The 18,017-nt window shown below is 39.4% G+C and overlaps 1 protein-coding gene across 1 annotated transcript; it reads left to right on the forward strand.

Annotated features, from left to right (window-relative positions):
* The first annotated feature begins 279 nt into the window (after positions 1–279).
* zgc:162730 (mRNA decay activator protein ZFP36) lies at positions 280–3,432 on the forward strand. Its single transcript, XM_028573200.1, has 2 exons — positions 280–409; positions 1,085–3,432. Exons 1-2 carry the CDS (start codon positions 377–379, stop codon positions 2,333–2,335), a joined length of 1,284 nt encoding a protein of 427 aa, XP_028429001.1. The 5' UTR covers positions 280–376; the 3' UTR covers positions 2,336–3,432.
* Positions 3,433–18,017: the final 14,585 nt, after the last annotated feature.

Raw genomic sequence — 18,017 nt, forward strand, 5'->3', positions numbered from 1 at the left:
ATGTGTGCTATAGGCCTAGATGAAGAGCATGCATGAGAGCTAAGTAAATAAGCTACTTTGCTTTCACATGCCTACGAAACTGAAGCGTTTCACACAGCTAGCTAAAAATACACAGTTTTCTTTCTTTTTTTTTGTTGTTGTTGTTTTACTACCCGCCCTTCTCTGAGCTCACTATGAAACTTGAGGCGGAGGGAGGGTCATCCGGGAACATAGCAAGTGGAAACTCCTCCCAAACCATGGGGGAGGGGTTCCACAGCATAGCACATAAAAAGGTCCTTCACAGAGAAGAGCTCCAACTTGACTTTAGTCTGGACAACGTATCGAACAGTCAACCGTGAATCAGAGCTGAATCTTCTTTTGGCCAAAGCGATACAGCATGTCCGAAATGCTTGACAACATCTTCACGAAGGTGAGTCAAAGTTTAGGAATTTTGTTTTGGAAAAGAAAAAAAAAGGCTTTATAAAGTTGAAGTGGGTCAGATCTGTAACTCCTCTCCCAAAGTGTTTGTTTATTCCTGCTTTAATTCCTATTTCCGTGAATCACTGATTTGACAGTGAATTTCCTTTGAACCGAGTATAATAGCCACATAGGATTTGTTGAGTTTAAAAGAGATAATGATGGAAGGGAGACAGCGCTGAGCTGTTTGTTTCTTCAGTTCCAATCTTCCACCATCAGAATATCCAAGAGAAACAGAAAATAGCCAAAATTGCAATTATCTACATTTAATTTGTATTTTATGATTGCATGAAAATGGAAGATAAAGGTATAATTCTGCAGATTTCTTTTATATATATATATATATATATATATATATATATATATATATATATATATAATTGCCTTCTTAATTACTTTGTTTTATCTTTTTTTCAAATGTATGTCTTTAAGAAATACAAGATCTTAAATATATACCTGGAATTAGCTATATTTGGCTAAACAAAAGACTTGAATTAATTATTAAAAAAGATTTGTTGTAGAAAGTAGGTTTTAAGAGGAAAATGATGATGGGATATTCAACATACAGTATATTGCTCTAAAATAGCATTACGGTCTATATATTAACTATGGCAACCCTCTGTAACAGAACTTTAGGAACTTGGCCCTGGATAGGAACCTGGCCCTGGATGCCTTGGTCCCAAAACAGTCTCAACTCAAAGGCCCAGGCCAGAGTCGGCTGAATCGGTCAGCCTCCGTCTTCTCTCCCTCCTGCCCCCCTGCCTCCTCGAGCCACAGCTTGAGCACCGAGCATGTTAACAATAACGACAACGGCAGCCCTTTCTGGTCATCCAACATCTGGAGCCAGGGCCCTGTCTGCAAACCGAAACCGCTCTCCTTCAGGCCCGACCGCTCCATGAGCCTGACCGAGTCCAGCAGCAGCAGCAGCAGCCTGCTTTCCTCTTTTGGACAGCTCAAGAACCTGGAGGCTTTCCCCTCTGCTACTACTGTGGCTCCACCGCCTGGCTTCCCTCCCTCAGCTTCCCTCCAAGCCCAGGTTCCACAAATGGTGGCCCCTAATCGTTACAAGACTGAGCTGTGCCGTGGCTTCCAGGAGACAGGCAGCTGCAAGTATGGCAGTAAGTGCCAGTTTGCCCACGGCGAGGCAGAGCTGCGTGGACTGTTCCGCCACCCCAAGTACAAGACCGAGCCCTGCAGAACCTTCTACAACTTTGGCTACTGCCCCTATGGCTCACGCTGCCACTTCATCCATGAGGACAGAATTAGCGGAGCGCCGTTATCAACGGCCAAATTCCAGAATCAGCAGCAACCGACTCCCAGTGGTCAGAATCAACGCCACCAGCTACGCCAGTGTGTCAGCTTCGCTGGGTTCCTGGGGTCTTCACGCAGCTCACCTCCTCCATCATTCCCTTCATCCTTCAATGATCCTAACTTGGGCTTCAGCCGTGCTCCATCTGTTTCCCCACCTCCCGCTGATCTCCTCTCCCCAGTGTTTGGCGATTCCCTGCAGCGGGAGGCAGCAGCATTCCAGTTTGGCAACCATCAGACCCGTGCCAGCACCGGAGACATCCACAACATTCCTCTTATCCTGGAGCCAAAGTCCCGCTGTGTGTGTGGCCATGGAAATAACTTTAACATCAGCAGAGTCTCTGCCAGTGTGGAGGACGGGCACCAGCAGGACAGCAGCATGCTGTTTCCTGGTCCTGGAGGCCACGGAGGATTCATGAAGCCTGCTGGACTCCAGCGTTTCTCCTCTGAGGACTCCCTGGAGGACAGCTACAGCAGCAGCAGCGGAGGTTCCAGCGGAACCGAGTCTCCCACATTTGATGCAGCCACCAAGAGGCTCACTGTGTTTGAACGACTGTCCCTGTCTGACTAAACAGATCCAAAGAGAAGGAACAGAAAATTACTGACACGTCAACTGTGTCTGTTTATCTGGACTTTCTTCAGAACCAGAACTGATAAGGACAAGTCAACCTTTGACACAATAACACTTAAAGTTCTTAATTTAAGTTTGTAAAATGAAACTCGTCTTGGACAAACTACACATATTAAGATGATTTTAGTAGCCAAATGTTATCAGACTCTATTTTTATACTTAATGTAGCCTATTAGACCTTTGTATGTGGTCTTCCATAAAAATGAACTCCTCTGCAGGTCTTGACAGTACCAGTAAATAGTCTGGTTTGTACTTACCATAAATCTATTTTGATCAAAATGGCTAATCTTTAGTGATAATCATGATCTCCAGTGCCTTGAAGATTCTCCCTGCAACATGGCTATTTACTCTCAGTGCCACAAACAGTGTGTTCGATTCAGTAGCCTTAATCAGTGAGACCTGACATGTGTCATTAATGCCATTTTATCTGTGATATGCACTTTACAGCTAACCCAAATTGGGGAAACTATCAAGTCTCCCAGTAGCATTTAACCAAAGCTTCATACTTCACTCTGCTCTGTGTATGTGTGTGTGTGTGTGTGTGTGTGTGTGTGTGTGCCTGTAAATGTGCGTGTGTGGGTGTAAGTATGTGTGTAACCATGTCATTTTCTTCAGACCCGGGGTGCATGCATTTTTAAGTTGCAGAATGCTGGAAGATCAAAAATGTGCTACCAGAAAAATGTATGTCAGTCAGTTACTATATGAATATCTGTTTCCTGACACACTTCTGTTATCTTTGCTAGTTTGTAAATTGCACCCCATCTTTTATTGTCCCGTTTGTTTGATAACCTGGTTCAGGGACTTTAACACCGCAGTATTCCTTTTGGTTATTGGTTGCCTTGTGTTGTTTAACTTAAACTTATATATTTATTATGATATTTATTTGTGTTTAAAGAAAGAAATATGTATTTTGTACTATTTATGGAGAAATATTCAACCTCTGTGAAATACCAATGTGAGAAAAAGCAGCAAAAAAAGAGAATCTTATATTTTTAATTGCCTTAAAGGGACAAAATAAAATTCTAAACAAAAATGAACGTATGCTGTTCTCTTTGACTTCAATTTGTTATTTAGTGAAAATTAGATGCTTGCTCGTCTTGCTTACAGTAATTATATCTTGCATCTTCATATGAATGCCTATATAGTTTAGTAACTTACTTACCACATAGCTTTTAGAGATTACAGAGGAATTTAAGGGGAAAGGATTTAGTTATAGTTAGAGGAATACTTTGCCTTGAATGTAGGATGTTATTAATAATAACATAACATCTGATTGATGTGTTGATACATTAAACAATACTGGCCCTATGTTGTAAACGGTAAATGGCTGCAAGAAAAGGAACAATTTTTAAAAATATTTTTTCTAAAGGAACGTTTTTCAGCCATGTTCTAATAAGTGGCTGAAGATCAATTATTAACTAATTTTGCCTGAAAGTAAATAATAAATAAGGACACAATCCTACATGTCAGCCTCATACTCATATAGTATTTCCATAGGGCCCAGTTTCCCTTCTGAGAGTTCAAAACATTTGTCGTTTTAAATATATACAAGACTTGATTTTATATTCCTATTCTGTACATGTTACATTCACAGAAACAGAAAAATAATAGTCTATTGCATGTGGAACTCTCTATTATGTATTTTGTGGCATACAGTCTTCTTGTTGTGTATACAGTACAGACGACAGCAATTGGATCACCTCAAGAACACTGGCACGTATACACATTAACACACAGCTTTTCAGTCTAAAGGTAAAAGATGTGGTGCTTTGCAATGATACTCCACATTGGTGTAAGAAAATACCTTTTGGATGTCTACAAATAGTTAAAAATAAACAAATAAGATATCAAACAAAACATATATGTTTAAATAAGGTCCCACAGTACACAACAAAGATCGGGTTCAAAACAACAATGGGTCAAGAGCAGGTAGTGTTGGTAGTTCACATGCAAATTTCATGATTGAGAAATCTAAAACAGAATGAAAATTCCAGACACTTCTTGATCTTTCCGATCCCACTTAGTAGTTGGGCAAGATGGACTGCGGTAAGGGAGGAGACCAATCACCAAAGGTATTGCAAAATGCCATGGAAAAATCAGTCAATGCAGCCCAAGTTGAGGTTAAATGTCAGAGACACCAAAAGAAAGCCAGTTCTGGATAAAACATACACCTGGAGCTCTGGTAGCGGGAGGAAAGATTTTTGCTGTTTCTACCAGGAATTGGGCTCTCTTAATATCATCAATCCACATCCCTGTTGAACTGTATCCTTGCATCCCAGAAGTTTATCATGCACTTTTGTGATCTGGGGAAAAAAATAAAAGCAACATTCTTACATTGGATTAAAATAGCCTACCTGGTTGCCGCAGACCTAGGATGACTTGGCTTTATTCATGGACAGACAATCCTCATCCAAGTCATCTGGCTGTAATTGAGTAAAACAATGGGGAAGAATGAGGGGAAATCCCCAAATCTAGATTTATAATGACTCACAGCTATAATCAGTGCTAAAATGACTTCCACAAAACATTGGATACATTTTATTTTCAATATTTCAAAGAAATTACTTGAAACATGTTTTCTCTAGGTCATTTCTGACATATTCTGTGTATAAATACATTTAGCCAGTCAACAGTTAACCCATATAGAGTTCTTAAGAAATGGGGTTACACATAATGCTTTTCTCTTCACTGGGAATTTTCCAGCTGCTGTAATTAAGCTTTCAACAGTTTTGATTGATTTGATCACCTCTGCTTCCTGAGCTGAATCACCAATGTTCAGAGCCTAACTGCTAGCAACTGTTATGGACATGATTGTGTAAGGCACATTTACAAGTTAAGCAGAAGTTCACGAAAACTCCCTGTTGCAATTTCCACTTTACAGTCCCAGTGCAAACTAGTGTTGAGCAACCCGCCATCACAGCCACCACCCCGCACATAGTGCCAGAGTACTGGATTCTGTGTAGCGAGGCTGCAATCTGGAAAAAAAACAAAACATTTGTCACAGACGCAAACAAAAGGCCCTTTTAAAAAAATTGGGAGAGGAGTTTCTCAAATAATGACAAATCTGGGTGACTGGGTAGCTCAGTTGGTAGAGTGGGCACCCATATATAGAGGTTTACTCCTCAACACAGCAGATCCAGGTTCAACTCCAACCTGTGGCCCTTTGCTGCATGTCATTCCCCCTCTCTCTCCCCTTTCATTTCTTCAGCTGTCCTATAAATAAAGGCCTAAAAATGCCTCCCCAAAAAAGAAAACATCTTTCAATAATGACAAATGTTGCCGTTTTGTTAAGGGGAGTATCTTGATTTTAATTTTAAGCAGATGATGATTTGCAACAGACATTTAAAGTAATGTTGCCAAGTCTGGATGGTGCAATTTGTTGAGATAGATACGACTCCAGAAGTCAGTGTCTGTTGAAGTTCCATTGAATCAGATCAATCTGGGGCGGTGGGGGGAAAGAGATTTCTTAAGAACTTCAGAGTCTAAGAAATGTGCATGGGAAGTTTTTATTTACAAGGCTACACTGGTGCTACTTTTTAATAACTTGTACTCTCTCCTATTCTGTAACATTAAAAACATTGGTTCAGTTGAATTAAACTTTTGTATTTTTGCCCATTGGGTCTGGTTCAATTGGGCTGGTTTCAACACTGCCATTGGCCACAATCCATTTCCACACAAACTCTACTGTGGTTCGTTTGTGGTGAGAACATATGGTGGCCCAACCACAGGATCGTGTGGTAGTGGATATGTGACACTTGTATGAATTGAAAAGCTAAAATAAGAAAGTTTCCACAATTTGTATGCTGTCCAATCCCCCTACATACTGCAATTATCAAAGATCATCTGGTAACCATGGTAACATGTAAGCATGTCAAGATGTGAGTGTGGGGATTTTCCACAACATTCAACAATAGGTTTAAACAAAAGGTGTGCTGTGCTGGTGTCTTACTTTAGGAAGTTCTTCAATAAAAAAGACAACATCAACCATTTCCCCTTTCATATTTTTGTGATCAATTATGTATTACTTCATAACTTAGGCCACATCCACACGTACCAAAACAAACCAAAACATGTTTTTTTCCCCGTCTTCCCTGGCATCGTTCCAAGAAAATTAGCGTCCAAACGGATCCATTTGTAAATGACTCAACACGCTACTTCATATGCCAAGCCTATAGGTGGCGCTGTTTCTGCTACAGAAATTCACCAAAAACGGAGAAGAAGGTGGCAGAGCATGCGCATAAAGCTTGCACGCTGTAAACAAACAGTAAATAGAAGAAGAAACCAAACACAAGAAGAAGACGACGAAAATGGCTAGTGCAAGGAAACCAGAATCGTTTGTGTGGCCCGATAGTGAATTGTTGTTGTTGTTGTTGTTGTTATGAGACGTCGTTGCGGGATAAGAGGTCGAAGGCTAGAGGTCGAGGGGTGTGGTGATGACATCATCGATACGCAAGTATGCGGCTTCGCCGTCCAAACAAAGCCACAAGGGCGGCGTTTTCAAATTTTTTCACCCTGGGACCTGAGGCCTGTACTACGAAGAAAGATCAACATGGCCTGGATCTATTTCAGTTATCCGGCTTCACCTAACCTAACAGCCGCGGTCCCGCATAAGCTGTATCACGACGCTGGTAATCAACTAGTTCAGTCAACCCGGGTTTTTCCAATCTAGAGACGCGCGCGTTCATATAAAAGAGGCGGTGTTTGCACAACATGACCAATGCAAACATCTATCAGAGCCGCATACTTTAAACAAGAAGAGCAAACTATAATTCTACATAAATATGAAGAACAGACTCGGTTTTACAGGGAAAACGCAATAGCCTACAGTCGCTGCTTCCTAAACCAGGAGGAAAGCTGGCAAAAAAAATAGCAGACACTGTAGATGCGTAAATCACAAGGCTTATCAATATCACTTCCCCATCAGTCAGGACCAAGATCTGACCACAATTACACTTGTGCTTTCCATAAACTGTCATTGCTTTAGCCTATTATTTCAGTTGCAACTCTGGCAGTGGGAAGCGATCGTGAGAGCAAATAAAAAATATAAAAACATAATTCAAACCGATGTGCGCATTGGCGACACACGGCTCAAGAAGCCGATATGTACGGTTGATCTCTGATCTTCAACTTAACCTGCTCCCGACCAGGTTAGGTGTTCAGCATAAGTTACCACGGCGATTGAACCCGATAACAAGTGATCCACCGTCGTGATACAGAAAATCCTGGGTTGAACCTAAGTTAGCTCGCTAACACCAAATCCTGCTTCGTAGTACAGGCCTCTGGTTTCAAAAAAGTGCGTCTTCAGGCAGTGCGTTTACAGGATTCGTTTGGACGATCGGCCAAAACGATGCAAAACGTGTGTTTATACCAAAAAGTGTTTCCGTGTGGATGGCCCCGTGTGGAATAAAAAAACAACAAATGTTACAATTCTTTAGTATTATTGTAATTCCAACACATACTTCGCACATATACAATAGCATGCCTACACCTTGTGCAGGGAAGTAATGTAAGAAATAATATATGCAGACACACATACAATACAATGGCATACACATTGTGCATGCCAACTGTAAGTGAAAGAGAAACAATAAAGTAGGGAAATTCAGTGGTACATTAGAAAACTATAAGACTAAAATAAATACTTGACCAGAGTCTCCAACCCAAACACCCCCTAATCCACCCACACCTTATTTATTCCAACCCATTACATTTCCCTCATCATACTGCAGCATATGCGTTTCTGTCCTTTGTCTCCACGTGTCAATCATTGTTTATGGCAGATGAAAGCCAGTTGCCGTGTTTTGCTTTTGACCACCAGACAGGATTAAAAAAAAAATAACAGAAAAAATACTTTCAGTACTTGGTTCATGTGTAATAATAACTCAGTGTGAACACAAAATATATGAGTACTTTCAGACAACAAAACTTTTTTTCTCTTTAGTTCAAACCAAGGAACCAAACTACACCCTTTGTGGTACTTTCACCCACTTTAATGTCTACCTCATGTTGTTAGGTCTATGCTAAGTGCTATGTGGGCCTAAAATTGATAAACAGATATACACATGTATTTATACAGATATCCTGTAATCGGAAATTCTCTCTTAAAGCTCTTTTAAATTTGGCACAATTTCCACATGTCTCTTGGTAAACTCCTGTATTACACCTTGTCTATGACAGGACACATTTAGCACAAACAGAAAAATAGCTGGTAAGCTTTTTATAGTCCAATTGAAACATGCTTGTAAAGCTGTATCACCATAGCTTTTCCATTTTTATTATCTTTTGTAACGCTTGAATATACTTGATTTAAAAAAAAAATAAGAGCAACACACCGGTTAAGATTTCTTTAAGTACTAGACTTTAGAAACTCAGTAAACCTCAGCTATGGCCACAATTGTGCATTGTGTCTTTGGACCAATGGCAGGATGTGTTGCTATGGCAATGGACAATGACCACAAAGTGTAAACAGCAGAGACAAAAAGAAGGGATCAGTGTGTGTGTGTGTGTGTGTGTGTGTGTGTGTGTGTGTGTGTGTGTGTGTGTGTGTGTGTGTGTGTGTGTGTGTGTGTGTGTTCACAAATATTAACTCCCCAGCCTGTTCTCACCCCAGACTGGTTAAAGTTCACCAAACTCCAAAGCCCCTGCATGACGAAATATTGCAGAACAACAGATAAGATTCAGGATCATTTGAAAATCCTCAATGGTTTTCTTAAACAGCACTGAATGAAGCTCAGATGAAACTCTCTCATCACAGTTTAGGCTCTTAATTTTCAATTTAAAGTATTCATTTCACCATTACCTATCTTATTCAACCACTGCAACAGGTCATTCCCTCAACTCAACAGTTCCCTGTGGAACTGTTAATAATCAACCACAAAGCTGCTTGCCTAAGTCACCTGATCTCTCTCTCACACGCACACACACAAACACACACACACACACACACACACACACACACACACACACACACACACACACACACACACACACACACACACACAAAATACAATCAAATCTGGGTGGAGATCTATTAAAGCAATTACATACTGTGTAGTCTAAAGGTGAGAATGAGACAGAAATCCTTATCCAAAAGAAACTTAAGCAACAGTTACAAAAGGACAAAACAGGCATCCATGCATGTTATAACTGCTAACAAACAGCAGAGTGTTTGTTCTGGAGGGACAAATTAGATCACGGTAAGGGTAGGTAGAGGATTAGTTAACCTTTTCAAACTGAGCAGGTAAGAAACAAAAAATGAGCCATAAGGGAGGGACAAGAGGGATTAAAAGGGCAAGAAAAAGCAAGTAAGAAAAAGGTGGAACTTCTGTGTGGCGAGAAAATGATTTAAGGCGGTAAAGAGTATAAATTTGTTCTTTTCACCGGGTAAAAGGAGGAGTTTCTTTCAGCAATCTGTTTTCAACTTTGCTGCTGGTCAGGCCAGTTCTGCTGGAACTTTTCACCCTGAAGTGATCAGCAGCCAAGATCCAGAAACATCACACACAGTCACATTCCTACCTGCAAAATGTGTGTGTGTGTGTGTGTATTCAGTGAGGTTTCAGCCTTGAATTTTTTTTTTGCAGCTCCTAAAAACTTCTCCCTTCTCCCTCTTCTCTTTCTGTCATAACATGCAAACTACAAATTACGGTTAAGTAATCTTTCAACTCCAAACCTTTGTCAACCATTCGGAGAGTGATGGACAGTGTTGGGGAGTAACGGAATACATGTAACGGCGTTACGTATTCACAATACAAATTATGAGTAACTGTATTCCGTTACAGTTACAATTTAAATAGTTGGTATTTAGAATACAGTTACATTATTAAAATCAATCGATTACATGACGATACTTCTCTGTTTCACGAGTTTATTCACTCTGAATAAATTAAGGCAACTTAATGCATTTTCCAGAAGCCCCAATATGAAATAGAAAAAATAGCTATTTGCGTGATCAGTCACAATGGAGTCGGAACCGGCACGACAGAGACAGGGCAGCAATACGTTTCTATCTTGGAAATTCAAACAGCATTTCACATTAAAGAACGAACAGGGAGAATGAAATACAGCTAACTGTGCCGTGCAGCCTCTGCTTGCCAGCAACCAGCCTTCTTTCAGCGTCCAAATTACACCACCTCCAACCTGAAGAAGCATCTTAAAGTAAGTTATTTTTTTAGTTAGCCAAGGGTAGTCTTCTGCTGTAGTTTTACTGGTCACCTTGCTATTTTAACATTGACGTGCGACTTTACATTCTCCTAGGTGCTGATTTACTAGCTCCAGAGCCGTTTAAAGACTATAGCCCCGTTTGACATGCTAACTAACGTTAGCTAAAATTAGCATGTGGTAGCTTAGACTGCGGTTAGATTTTTGTAGTATGCAGTTCGGGACTACCAATACAATAATCTATCTGCTTGTTCAGGTACACATTCAGCTAGTAATAAAAAGAAAACACCATTATAGGCCTGTTTAGTAAGCTGGATGTGATAGCCGCATTCCTACACTAGTCAGCTGCAAATATGGCTTGACCCCAAAAAAATTCTAACAAAAGATTTTTCAGTGGTTTACAGTAGTATCAGATGTACTTAAAAACATACTAAAAGTTTACCAAAGTTTGACTTCAGGAAAGGCCCCATTTTCAAAATGGCGGCCACCAGGTCCTTAAAAAGACCATTACTCCTTTGTATTCCTACTACACCATGAATACTGGTACCGTATACATGTTTTGGCCATTTAATAATCTAATTAGCATATTTGTATGATAAATAACTGATTACAAGCACAATTATATATATATATATATATATATATAAGCAATTGGTTACAAGCATATTTATGCGAAAAATAAGGGCAAATACAATTACAATTTAATAATATTTATTTAATAATCCCTTAAGTAATTGCATATTTCTCATATCGTTTGGTGGTTTCTGTCCATCAGCTCCCTTCTGATGAACCTCTACCACATCAGAGCCATCTCTTAAGTTTTTACAGCAAATGGGGCCAAGTTTCTTGGTTTACAACAATATGAGTCAAAATTGCATTTGGAGTGTACTTTTTCCTCAAGCTAATCCAACAATGTCAACATTGTTGGCCTTTTTCATGTGTTAGAAATATTTCTAATGTTCTTTTGACACCCCCATAAAATGACATTGAGCATGTGTCTGAGAATAAGACATTTGGGATGTAATATACACTACCGGTCAAAGGTTTTAGAACACCCAATCTTTTTAGTTGTTTTATTGAAATGTTAGCAGTTCAAGTCCAATTAATAGCCTGAAATGGTCCAAAGGTAAGTAGTGAACTGCTTGAGGTTAAAAAAATAAGTAAGGTTACTCAAAACCGAAAAATAATGTGTTCAAAATTTTACAAAAAGGCCTTTTTCAGGGAACAAGAAATGGGTTAACAACGTAAAGCTGTTCTGCAGCAATGGAGGTTGATCAAGCTTTGAAAGTTGGTGCTACCAATTCCCACAGGTGTTCCAACTTGTCTGGATTACTTACAAACCCCTCTGTTTGTATAAAAGTATTGTTGGAACACACTGTGGTACCGTACCCTCGTGAGCATTATTTGAACAGTATTGTACTGCAGAAAATAGTGTGTTGCTATAAAAATGGCTTGAAAAAGAAAATTAACAATGGAAGAGAGACAGACCATCATAACACTTAAGAATGTTGGTCTTTCCTACAGAGAAATTGTGAAGAAAGTCAAGGTATCAGTGAGTACAGTATTCTTCACCATCAAAAGGCACTTAGAAACTGGGGGGAAACTCTGACAGGAAGAGGTCTGGCAGACCCAAAGCCACAACAGAATCAGAAGACAAGTTTCTGAGAGTCAACAGCTTGTGTGATAGGCAACTCACAGGACAACAGCTTCAAGCACAGCTTAATAGTGGTCGTAATAAGCCAGTCTCAGTTTCAACTGTAAAGAGAAGACTTGGAGCTGCAGGTTTGATAGGTCGAGTTGCAGCAAGAAAACCATTGCTAAGACATCAGAATAAGAAAAAGAGGCTTGCCTGGGCCAAGAAACATCGTCAATGGACTACTGAAGACGGTGTTATGGACTGATGAATCAAAATTTCACGCAGGATTTTTGTACGCCGTGGAGTAGGTGAAAGGATGGTTCCTCAGTGTGTGACATCAACTGTCAAACATGGAGGAGGAAGCATGATGGTCTGGGGCTGTTTTGCTGGATCCAGGATCGGTGATTTGTACAGAGTGAAAGGCACCCTGAACCAAAACGGCTACCACAGCATTTTGCAGTCTAGTTGGGCAGGGGTTCATCCTACAGCAAGATAACGACCCAAAACATAAGTCCAAGCTATGCCAGAACTACCTTAGGAAACAAGAACAAGATGGTAAGCTTAAAAACATGGAGTGGCCAGCACAGTCACCAGACTTAAACCCCATTGAGCTGGTTTGGGATGAACTGGACAGAAAAGGGAAAGCAAAGCAACCTACAAGTGCCACACATTTATGGGAACTTCTGCAACAGAGTTGGAAAGAACTTTCTGAAGAATATTTGATTTCCATTGTAGAAAGAATGCCACGAGTGTGTTCAGCTGTTATATCTGCCAAAATATGGCAAAAATGTAGACTACATTTTGGTTTATAAATTGATTCCATGATTTCTTTTTTAACTTAAATTGTTCATTTGTTCTATTCTTTCATTTCAGAGTACAATAAGACATTGAACTGCATGAATTTCGATTAAAACCTGGAAAAACTGGGGTGTTCTAAAACGTTTGACCGTAGTGTAAATTGGTTTTTTTACCCATCACATGGAGGAGGGGTGTAGTGGTGGGGGGTAAAAGTAATTTAAGTTACTTTTGGGTGGAATAACTTTTACATTGAATGTCAAGTCTGTGTTTTAGCAAAAAATGGGTATGTGTCCAAAAACGCATACTGAATAGGAGTTACATGACATGGGCTAAATCGTTTACATCTCTGATTCACCCCAAAAAAGATAAAATTATCTCACAAAATGTATTCCATAAGTATGCCATCATGTCAGTGCAATTTAGACAAGTCCAATGGATTCATAGACCCAGAAAACATGGGGTTAGACACCAAGATTACTTGGCTAGGTCAAATAATGAAGGAGTTAGGATATTTTGAGGGCTTCCTGTCCATCTTGGACGCCATCTTGAAAATTATACTTTTATAGTGGTCAAACTTTGGTAAAACTTTTAGTATGTTATTAAGGACACCTGATACTACAAAAAACAGCTGAGAAACCTTTTGTTAGAATATTTTTAGGGTTAGGTGTTTTTTTTTCATATATGCAGCCGCCTACACTTTTCAATGTGGAAGTAATCCTGAAGTAATCCAAGTATTCAGAATACGTTACTCAGATAACGGAATACGAAACAAATTACATTTGTGGGCATGTATTCTGTATTCTGTAACGAAATACGTTTTGAAAGTATCCTTCCCAACACTGGTGACGGAGCATGTTATGTAACTTCTTCTTTGCTAACTAGGTCATTGGAAAGCCCTACCTGTTTTTTTTTTCTTGGAAAAGATAAAAACTTGGAGGTTAATGCACCTTAAATTACTTAGAAACAGATCATTTGAGTTTTGACAGTTTTTGTCAGTTTTTAAATATGTATTGTCCTTTATTTTCTAATTAATTGGCTAACTCTAATTCGGAAAGATGTTGAGTTAAGTTAATTTCTTCTGATTATTTAAAAAATGAAATGAGAAACTTCTTCCACTAACAGCTACAGGCTCTTATGTAGAAGCATAGCTCAAGCTTGGCTAGACCTTAGCTTTTTATTGTATGGTTACAGTGGTATTCATTTTGAATACCCAGCGCTGATTGCTGTTTAGAGTTTTTGTTTAAATGTTTTAATGATTACACCCCCCAAATATCTAATTTTACACAAGGAAGCCATTACTCTAACAGGATCCATTTATCTCATCACATGTTATCAATACAGAGCAGTAACTAATACTGAGTATGACTTGACTATAAAGAGTATCAGCTAACTGAATATGAGAGATGACTAAGCGTCTTATCTACCTCTATGTATTCTAAGTGCATAGCCAATAGACTGAAATGGGCAGAATGCAACTTTAATGTTGAAATTGCTTTTTCGGGAAAAAGCAGAATGTAGTATAATTCATGAGAGGCTGATATGTTGGAAACATTGGAAACATGATACATGACCTGCGTTGCATAGATTTATCTCCTTTTCCATCAATGCCCCAAAACAAACATCCCCCTATGCTGACCTACATATATACCTACGTATTTGGCTAGAAGGGGAGGAGGGAGACCCAGAGAAATTAGAAAGAAATAGCAGCGTCAGTAAGTCTTGGCAGGGAAGAAAGGAGGAAATATTTAAGTAGTGACATCACAGCAACAGAGTGGAAGTGCTATCCTTTTATAGCCATGTTCGCTCTCTCTCTCTGCCACATTCCTCAGCTACAGAGCTCAATCAACTCCTCCTCCAGCCCTCTTCCCCCTCAACCCCCCGACTTGTGACGCAAACGCAGGGAACAGGAGTAGGAGGAAGGTGGAGAGGAGTTGGTCCCCCCCACCTCCCATCCCCTTACTCCTCCTCCAGGACGGCAGAAAAAAATCCCTGAATTTCCCCCTTCTAGCCATCCTGACCACTTCGCTTTTCCTTTCACTCCACTCTTCCTCTCTCAACTTTTACTTTCACTGGCTGGTGTGATTTGGCACAGGCAGTAGACCTGGAGGATTCACAGGAACACTTTTTATGAAGTTTCTAATGTGTCTTGAAAACCCCTGCTAATCGAAAGGCCTCAGTGGCGCTTATCACATTTTAATACTAAAATAATATCTTTCTTTAAAAAAAATATATATAAACATCTCGGGATACCTGTGCTGTGCATCATATAGTTATGTTGAAAAACGTGCAACATTTTCACTGAGGTTAACAAAACATTGCACATAAAAATGAGGAGACCCGTGAAGAAAATACTCATCCACAAGAATATATATTACATATATTACAATCAAATTGCTGTGTACGTCCTTTTTTACAGAACAAGAAGTGAATCTTCATGAGTATGTACGATCTGATCTGAAAAGCAGAAACAGCACCCATGGGCAGTTGCGTAGATAATAAAAGAAACAAGATGTATAACTTGGATGGCAGCCTTCTGTATGCTCTGATCATACCAGAGTTTGAACTAATTTATTAAGGCATGAAAGGTACACCAATATACTGTATTCACACAATTCAACAGTCATTGATACAATGGTTCTTTAGATGCTATTCTGTTCCCCAGGGCATGTCGTCAGATTTTAGTGGCAGAAAATAATTATTTACCGCACAACACCAATTTATTTTTTATAAACCATGATAATATTGAGAAAAAAACTAATCGTATTTTATATAAATTGCGTCATAAAGAACATTAGTAACTTGGTTTTGTGTACACCCTTACATGAGTTTTTTGTGTAAATGCAAGTTAAACTTCATCCAAGCTGCTAGAGATTACTCAATGGTCTTTGCCGCTATATTGATCGTGAATGGAGAGCAAGATCATTTTTGTCATATTCTTTGACTTAGGCTTTAACTGATGCGTTTGCTTTACGAGCGTCACTTGTTTTTTTCTTTTCTGTCAAACATAAGTCCATCTTGTACTTTACATTTCATTCTACTGTCTGAATATATTTTGCTAAACCAAATCTTGATGCGAGTGTGAATCTGAAGTGAAAGCACTCATGCTTGTTTATTGCATATCTCCCCCCCCCTTCCCCGTTGTGTGCTGCCTCTGTAATGCCTCTCCCCCACTTCAGGGGTAAAAAAAAAAAAATAAAACTGAGTTCGAGGCCCATATTACAAAACATATGTGAGAAGTCTAATAGATCTGATTTGAGTCCTATTGTCAAAATTGTCAGACTTTCATAAACTGTAGGCCTGGTCTGATCAGTCACATCAGGGTGTTGGGCAGGAGAAGAAAGTCCCTTTAGACAGTTTCACATCTGTTTGTCTTATTAAAGTCGATCTTTCACAACTAGCTGGCCCATACATTGTTCACTGCACGCTTCCTGTTCATGCTCACACTCGGTACTTGCTTCTCCTTTTAGATTTCACACTTCCTGTTTTTATGTCCTTTTCTTAATATGGTATGAAAAAGTTTAGCACTGCGTCAGTGTGTTTATTAACACCAGATGTGGGACCTGCACATGAGAATAAAAACAGCTTCAATACCAGAGTAGAGGCTTAGTTTGGTTTTAAACTGGAAAGTATGTAAATCAATTCACATTTCTACCACATATATGTGATCAAAAGGCTTCATTTGAATTATCATGATTGGCTATAGTTAGTATAATGGATTTTTCACCCGAAAGTAATAGCTGTATGGATAGGCACTTACAGTGTAGAGTGTGGACTATTATACATACTAGCATAGCATACTAATACTACAGTATTTGTAAAGTTGTTAGTGTATTTTGTCAATTTGAAACCAATTGTGGTAATAGTTAAAATCGTATCCCCAGGACCAAAGTCCATTAAGACAGTGTTCAGTGTTATCAAAACCAGTTTCTTATGGTCTTAACAGCTCATGATGCTCAGGCAACATTTCAAATCAGTTTAAGGAAAAGAGTTAAGGTTTTGAGTAATTGTACTTTTTTGTATTTTACAAGAGTCAAAGTAGAGCGTCATGGATGCCTTCTTTATGTCTCAGAATTCAGTTTTAGGCTGCAGTAATTTTATACCAACATTGGATCAAAGGACGTATGTGTATTATGAATGGGGTCGCTCATGGTGACGAAGAATTTCTCTACAAAGCATGTCAGGATTTCATTATTTTGATTTTATTTTCCACAACTTTACTCTTTTGGTTCACTCTCACAGCTCTCATCATTGTTGTGTCCAGACGAGGCAAAAAAAGGGCACTCAGACAAAGCTAGCCATTACATGCAGCTTAGCTAACTGGGCTCGTTAAACAACAAAGACCACCGCAACTAACCAACTAACCCGCTAACATTAAACCCTGTCTCCTTTACCAATCGAGCTGCTTCGTAGGGCGGGTCTTGGCGTGGCCATAGAGGGATTCGTAATTTTGCCTCCAGCCTCAGCCTGCAGCAGCCTTTCTTGTCTTCTTCTTCTTCTTCTTCAGGGTTTTACAGCAGTGGGCATCCCATATGTTGCATTACTGCCTCCTACTGCTATTCTCCTTCAGCTATGTTATTCCATTACAACTTTTTAGATAAACCTGTGTTTTTCAAAAATTGAAATATATTTTTCCTCCCTTCTAGGATGACCCAACTATCAAGCACATCTTTGACCCTGATTTCCACTTCTATTCAATCTACTGTGACCAATTATTAATTCCACTGATAATTACTAGTTCTTTTCATCTGTTTTTCATTCCTCCTACTCTATTTTGTATTGCATGTAAGTCTCCTTTTTCCTGCACTATCCCAATATTGTTGCCACTGTTTTGGATATTTTCCCCTCCGACTTTGACAGTGTGTCATTTCTACATTTCTTTTCTTGACTGCCTCCTTTGCTAACTTATCTACTCTCTCATTTCCTAGAATTCCTCTATGTGCAGGTGTCCACATGAAGACTACACGTTTACCCTGATTGGCGAACCTTGAATTAGTAACCAATATTTCATATACCAGGTCTTGATGATTTTTG

The sequence above is a fragment of the Perca flavescens genome, chromosome 3 (genome assembly GCF_004354835.1).
Source record: "Perca flavescens isolate YP-PL-M2 chromosome 3, PFLA_1.0, whole genome shotgun sequence".
NCBI classification, from domain to species: Eukaryota; Metazoa; Chordata; class Actinopteri; order Perciformes; family Percidae; genus Perca; species Perca flavescens.